The following is a 7,683-nucleotide window of genomic DNA, read 5'->3' as shown; positions in this document are numbered from 1 at the left end:
CTATCCAGATTTGCATCTACCATAATTCACTCAACCTAGCTCACACTAAACACAATGGATTGTCAAATCCTTTTACATACATATACTTCAAGTAGTTAGGAAAACTTTTGTATAAAGGAACTTTCTCAAATTATGACTCTAAGGTCCTCAAAATGCTACATCAACATGGCTGCCTCACATGACATTCAATTTCGAGGCAGTCATGTTCCATCTAGGTTTTCTTCATCTATATATGGAATTAAAGTCCCATATTTTACAGAGGGTTTCATAACACATATAGAAACATATGTTATTCTTTATTTATCTTCAAATTCGAAGAATATCAATATGAAAAACATGCTCCAAAATGACTGAAAGCAGTACCCTAGATTTCTATTTAGGGCACTTGATACATATCTTTAATTTGGACAGCCTATAACCACTTTAAACAACACCAAAACTCAACAAACTCCATCACAACTCATCCACAACAAATCCTATGATCATACCTAGGTATTTCAGAATCTCAAACTCATAGAAAACAAGCTAAAACAACATACTAACCTTCAACTCGTGTCTATCACCTAGTATGCTTCCTAACTTGACTTGTTTGACTCGAAAATTGAAGAAATTGGAAGAGTTTTCTTTGGAGAGGTTTAGGATATGAACAAGGAAGGTTTTGCTGAAGCTTTGGTCGAAATTGTGGCTGGAATAGATAAAGAATGAGTTGTGCACATCATTTGGCAAATGAAGAGGTGTATTTTGTCTTAATATTGGGGTGACACCTCGTGCTTGCTCACAAACCTCAAATTCAGCCCTCCTAAAGTGTAACTTAATCAATTTAGGACATATAAATTCATTCATTCATTCATTTAAGTCCTAACTCAATTAACCAATCGTTACATCTTAACGATACACTAATCGTCTACTAATCGCACGGTAATCGCATTATGCATATAAAACTTCTAATGACAATGCGATGAATCTAAAATGTATGTATTCAATCATGAAAACATATATGAATGTGGGAAGATGTATATGTTAGGGTTTTAGGGATGTTACATATCCGCTCCTCCATCATTCCCTTGCCTTGAAGCCACCCTTAACCAAGGACCCCATTCCTTTTGTAACAACTTCCTATCCTTATCTATAGCAACTGGGCAACTACTTTCAGTATGACTCAAACAGCCACAAAGAACACAAAAAAGAATCAACCTCTCATATTTAAATTGCACCACAGATGAATTCCCATTCGGGACCTTGATTTTCTTCCACCTCTTTAAAGGAACCCTAACATCAATCCTCACTTTTATACGCATATAAGTATTCCAAATCCCCGAATTATTCGTGCTATCATATTCTAAAAATTCCCCCACAAACCCCCCCAACTGAAGACCTATTGACTCAGCCATAAAACCAAAAGGTAAATCATAGATACGTACCCAAAAATTCACATGAAAGAGCGGAATATGAGAAGGAACATCTCCGCACCTCAACCTTTCAAGAACAAGAGTTCGATTATCAAAATTCCATGGCCCAGCATCCAAAATTGATTGCATATCTTCAATAGAAAAGAATTGGAAAAGAAATCTCTGTTCCCCAATGTCTTTGATACATAAACCCTGAGAAGGATGCCAAATAATCGCTAATCTCTTTTTCATAGACTGAAAATTCACCGCCGTCTCAGTGAGAAGTCGACCAACCAAACTAAGTTCCACCAGATTTTTGCTACCTCCATCTCCATCATCAGGAACATCAAGCACAAATTCTTCCTCCTCATCATCTAGTAACGATAACTCTGAAAAGTCTTGATCCATCTCAAAATTGAAAACGCAATGACAAAACCACGGGAAAGAAACTCCAAAATTCGACAGAGAAAAGCCAAAGGGAAGCGAAAACAAGATCAATGGAAAAGAACCGGCAGATAACAAGATCGATCACCAGAAAAAACCAGAGAAAAAACCAGCGGAGAAGACTCCAGAACTCAAAAAAGAGGAAAACCAAAAGCTCTCAACGAGGAGAGAGAAATCCCATACAAATTTTTAATTAATTCCAAAGATGGAAGTTAAGGGAGAAGGAAACATAAATAAATGAAATATAATTATTCCTCGGAATCCAGCGTGGCAAATATTTCATTACAAAATTTCTAAAATTGAATAATTACTTCCATAGAAAATGTGAATGAAAGCTAAATGGAAGAAAAATATTTAAAACATTTGCAGTTGATTCTACTGAAATGAGATTAATTGAGTACAGTAAAACATTTATAAATTAATAATGTTAGGATTATGAAATCTTATTAATTTATAGAGATATTAATTTATCGAATATTAATTTATTGAACTGACCCAAGTTGAGACCAGAAAAAATTATTATTTTAAAAAGGTTATTAATTTATCGAATATTAATTTATGAAGGTTTTATTGTATACGAAATATCAAAATGATAAAAATGATTCATTAACTAACTTAGATGGAGAATTTATTAAAATGAAATTAAACTAAATTAAAATGAACTTACAAAAAAACAAAAATGAATTCATTCACAAGAAGTATAAATAAATGTGTCGTAATTAGATCTATGCAAATCCTGATTAGTAGTGAAGGGAGATTTCATACCTTTTCTTCTTCGAAAGTGACCCATCTCTCCATATTTATTTGTACTTTGCATATTTAGCGCCGATTATATGATAAGGAATTCCACCAGTAGTGGAAAATTAAAACCTATTCGGATCTGTCATGAATCCCCTATAGTTATTTTTTTTTCCATTCTTAGAGTTGACGTCATCTTCAATTATTTATTCTATTTTAAATACTCTATCTTTAAATATAGAGTTACTATAGTAAAACTTCTCCAACCATCTACTCTATTTATAACACATAAAAAAATTATTTTCAACAAACAATATTTTATTATTATTATATTAGTTTTTCGAATAACATTTATATTTTTTATATTATTAATCAAAATATCTCCATTTATTAATTTTTATCATGTTTTAGAACTTAATGTTTTTATTTTAAATTAAATAATTAAATGATAGTTCTAAAATAAAAACATTAAGTTCTAACGGTTGAAACAAAAGATGTTCTACTTCACTACGAAGAAGGTTGCTTCTGTTCTCACCACTAGATGACCTGGCTTCCAAGGGTGAAACAAAAGATGTTCTACCTCACTACGAAGAAGGTTGCTTCTGTTCTCACCACTGAATCTGTTGTTCCTAAAAACGCTACTAACACATAAACACGTGCCGCTGAAAAATGGTCAGAGATCGATTTCCTGTGTAAAAACTATATCCTTAATCGATTGGCAGATGAGCTATATGATTATTACAATGTTGAACAAAAATCTGTCAATGACATATACGATGTTATGCAAAACCAATATGACACAAAAGAGGTTGGATCGAAGAACTATGTTGCCACCGCTACCTCAAGTTCTAGGTGACCAATGAAAAATCTGTGGAGACTCAATCACATCTTTCGAATTACACTAGCTCACCAATGAAAAATCAGTGGAAGCTCAATCACATCTTGCGAATTACACTAGCTCACCAATTTACTGCGTAATCTCACAATCACCTCTACAAATTCATATTTGCTCTTTTCGGATAAGACATTTGCTTTGCACATAACATAGAATCCAGTCTTCCACAAACGCACAAAGCACATTGACTGCCATGTAATCATAGAGAGGGTTCAGTCCGGCATAATAAGTTTGATGCCCATTCTATCCGCCTTGCAATTAGCTGATCTCTTCACCGAAGCTCAGTATTCCCCATAATTGAAATTCCTGTTAACCAAACTTGGCCTGTTCAATATTTATCAAGTCAAGTTTGAGGGAGGGGAATTTACAAAAAGATTTTTAGGGTCAAAATCCCTACTTTTTCTGCTCTATTTTCCCCAATTTTCAATCACAAGAGTAACTTAGCTTTTATCTTCTAGAAACATTACATTGCACCAGCTATGCACTCGAGTCTTGCCAGATTCTTTCCTCCACGCCATCAACACCGTTCATCTTGCCTTGGGCTGTCCACAATCATGCCGCCTTGAATCTATAGATGATAAGCCGCCACATCAGCATTCTCTTAGAATTTGTTATAATTGTTTCATCCTTTTAATCTTTTTTTTCTTAACTGTAATTTCTTATAATGAATCTATATATTGTGTGATCTTGTTCAGTATTATTATGCAATGAGAGTTTAGCAAGAATTAATTCTATTCTTTATTCATCTTCTCATATTCCTTAGTTTTATCCGAAACTAGGGTTTCTAAAATGTAACGTGGATACAACTGTTTTTCATAGTGACGATTTATGTGGTGTTGGGACTGTTATTTGTCAAGATAATGATTGTTTTTGGGTTTACTGCAGTTCAAATATTGAAGATATCCATTAACCTTAAACGGAATAAATAATATGGTAGATTCACTTTTTTTACTTTACAGCATTTAATGGAAGAGTCCAATGGAAAAAAAAAACATGTTTGATCTTTTAGATTTGAAAGTGAGGATTATTGAAGCTATTACGCTTAAAAATAGTATTGTATAGGCTATACTGCTGAATCTATCCAATGTTTGTTTTTGAAATGGATGCTAAAATTTATCCAATGTTATAGGCAATAAAATTTAAATGTTAATGTTTGAAATGCCTATGCTAAAACTGATGTGGATAGTGACAACCAATAAAAAGAAGTTGTGTTCTCCAAGACTACAAAAACCTTATCAAGAACCGCTCTAATTTTTTGGTGTCTTTTTCTCCCAAATTATCAATTACTTTTTATGCTAATGTGTTTAGGGTTTATATATTTTAAGTCAGTCACAAACTAACTAGAAGTTCTATGGTGGACCAGAAGTTCTATGCACGACCGGAACTACACCATAAGTAATGTAATACATGTGAACAGTAGACTGATACGACAGTATATAACAGCTGAGTGAACAACACCAATACTAATCCCGGCTCATTGTAAAAGTTTAAATTGTGAAAAAGAAAAAAAAAAATAGCATTAATTTTAAATTCACAACAGAAACCGTTTGTTCTGCTCATTGCTACTCGATTTAAAACTTCAGTTAGTTGGTCTTCTCTCTTAAGTCTATGGTTTTGCTCAGCCTGTCCCATAAGGATGACAATGTAAAGGAATCTAAAAATTCAAAAAATTTAATTATACATTCACTGAGAATAACCAAATATTGCATATGTTTCTTGAAAGCACTCAAAAAAAGTTCATCATGGACTGAATTGAAGATATTATCAAATTCTACCAAAACAAGAAGATATTATCAAATCTGAATAAAAGTACTATCCTTCCACCAAATAAATAAATACATTTATTTAAATAATCAGATCAATAAGTGGTCCAATCCAGAGATCTCATCCATTATCAAGATTGAGGAACATATTTTTTTGTCCACTCATCTATTCAAAAAGTGGACCCTCCTCCCTACCTGATATTTTTAGGTGGCAAAAAAAATACAATCTAACTTTTACAAACACAAAATTCAACACAGCAAGCAGAACGAGTCATCAACAAAGTACTTTGGCTTATTTCTCAGTCATAATGAACAAACTACAAACAAAACAATGGTAAATACCATAACAAACCAACACCACCAACTACCAATAGATGATGACGATTGCCCCTTTTTTTCATTTTTTTACCGGTCTGTACATCAAAGAAACGATTAATTTTTAGTCATCTAATTTACTTTTAATTTTCTCTAACTCATATTAATTATCTAAATTATTCACCACCATAGTTTATTGTTCTCTTTCTCAAGCAACACTGATCATACTATCTCCATTGCTGAAGCTGCAGGACATCACCTGAAAAGCTGAATACCTTGATGGTGATTCCCTCTGATCAGATGGCAATGACAGCTTAAGCGATAGTGCTGAAGATGAATCCACTGATGAATTCAGATTTAGATTAATATCAGAACGAACAGCAATTGGACGGATGAGATTTATTGGGGGATTAGTGGATGGATTGCCTTGAATCAGTGACATGTTTGCCATTGGATTCTCAACTGCAACGGGCAATACAAGGGGACTGGTAGTGGTCATAGGGAAAGCCGCCATCACAGGGAAGTTGCTGGTTTCAGTCATCGGTGGATGCGATTGAGAGGCATTGTTCTTGTTCTTGTCATGGTGATGGGATTGCTCTTCCTCCATTGAGAACGCCGCAACCTGATTGAATATTGAAGACAGAATACAAAGTCAACGCTATGCTTTGTAAACGAAATCAATCAATAACTCTGCTGTTGAAATCCAGAAAAAGATTTTTGACATAATACAGCAAAAGATTCATATCCAACAAACTAAATCTCCGAATACGACTGGTAAAAACTTTTCCTATTTCAATCAACGAACAACAACAGGATCTAAGGAACCTACATAGTATAGAACTATCATTTTGATTCATGTTAACTATTTCATGTCAAATTTCCTCAAATGTTCTCAGGAGCCAAACAGAGATTCAGATATGGAAATTATGATAGGTTAATACCGTATCGGTGGTGATATCGAAGAGGCTAGATCGGCGACGACGGCGATTGAGATTACTTCGGCGAAGAAAGTATTTCTGAGCATGGCTAGCGACCTGCGTCGGTGTTCGAGTCTTGACGAAATTGCGAGAGATCCCCCTCCAATCTCCTTTTCCTACTTTCTGGAGTCCTAAGAGGAATAGCTTGTGTTCGTCCTCTGTCCACGGCACTCCTGCTCACCATCAACATCATTATCACTTATTAGCAACAACAAATTCAGAGGAATTTATTCATTCAACATCTATCTTGAACAACTTCAGCACAGATATATTTTTTGTAAATGAAAGCAATTAATCATTACATGCAAATCAAATAAGTATATAGCAACAGAAAACAGAGCAGAAATCAATCAAAACGGATTTCAAATTAAAAAATTAAAAGAAAACCTAATATGAGAATCGAATTGTAACGAACCTCGCTTACGCTCGCTACGACTACCAGAGGAGTGGGGAACAGCATCATCGGCAGAGGCATAACCAGCAGTAACAACATCCTCCTTACTAGAATTGTTTGCATCCTTGATCCTATCATCAGAGTTAAGCGGGTTATTCAACTCCTGAGGGTGCTCATATTGAGACAAGTTGTTCAAACTAACACTCTTCCTCATAGAATCAACCACAACTCTGACTCCAAACAGCATAATCTCTCCGGCACCTCCGCCGGCAGTAGAGCCCATGGCAGCCATCAACAGGAAACAGAGGCAGAAGAGAGAGAGCGAAAGAGGGATATGAAGAATTGACGATGAATAAGAGAGAAGAAAGAGAAGCGTGATTCCTTTGAATTCTAATCCTCGGTTTTTTGAGATTGATGAAGAGGTGTGGAGGAATCTGAAGCCGTACAATTGGAAAGATAGGGAGAGAGAAAAATAAAATAAAAATCTCTATCTTAAAAAAAAGTTTAATAGAAAGGGCAAATGAATGGAGTTGGAAAGTGCTGATGTGTGTGGGACTAGTATATATAATACGAGTGTATAACAGCGGATGAAAGGCATTTGGCACCATGTGCGGCCTAGAAGATGTGCTTCTGTCTGTGACTGAATTTCACACGTGGCACCTTGCTGTTCGTTTATCTCCATCATTGTCCTGTCATTTTATCTCGATATCTCTATACCTATCAAGATTGGGTTGATCGCTCAAGTTTTGTTCTGGTGCGACCTAGTTCA

The 7,683-nt window shown here is 34.8% G+C and overlaps 1 protein-coding gene across 1 annotated transcript; it reads right to left on the bottom strand.

Moving 5' to 3' along the window:
- Positions 1 to 5,497: 5,497 nt before the first annotated feature.
- LOC136231288 (transcription factor MYB1R1) lies at positions 5,498 to 7,447 on the bottom strand. Its single transcript, XM_066020625.1, has 3 exons — positions 6,936 to 7,447; positions 6,485 to 6,693; positions 5,498 to 6,165 (listed from the first exon to the last, which is right to left on the bottom strand). The coding sequence occupies exons 1-3, from the start codon at positions 7,204 to 7,206 to the stop codon at positions 5,752 to 5,754; spliced, it is 894 nt and encodes a 297-aa protein (XP_065876697.1). The 5' UTR covers positions 7,207 to 7,447; the 3' UTR covers positions 5,498 to 5,751.
- Positions 7,448 to 7,683: the final 236 nt, after the last annotated feature.

Source organism: Euphorbia lathyris, chromosome 1 (assembly GCF_963576675.1).
Source record: "Euphorbia lathyris chromosome 1, ddEupLath1.1, whole genome shotgun sequence".
NCBI classification, from domain to species: domain Eukaryota; kingdom Viridiplantae; phylum Streptophyta; class Magnoliopsida; order Malpighiales; family Euphorbiaceae; genus Euphorbia; species Euphorbia lathyris.
The sequence above is the reverse complement of the archived record's forward strand: the minus strand, read 5'-3'. Positions and strand labels throughout refer to the sequence as shown.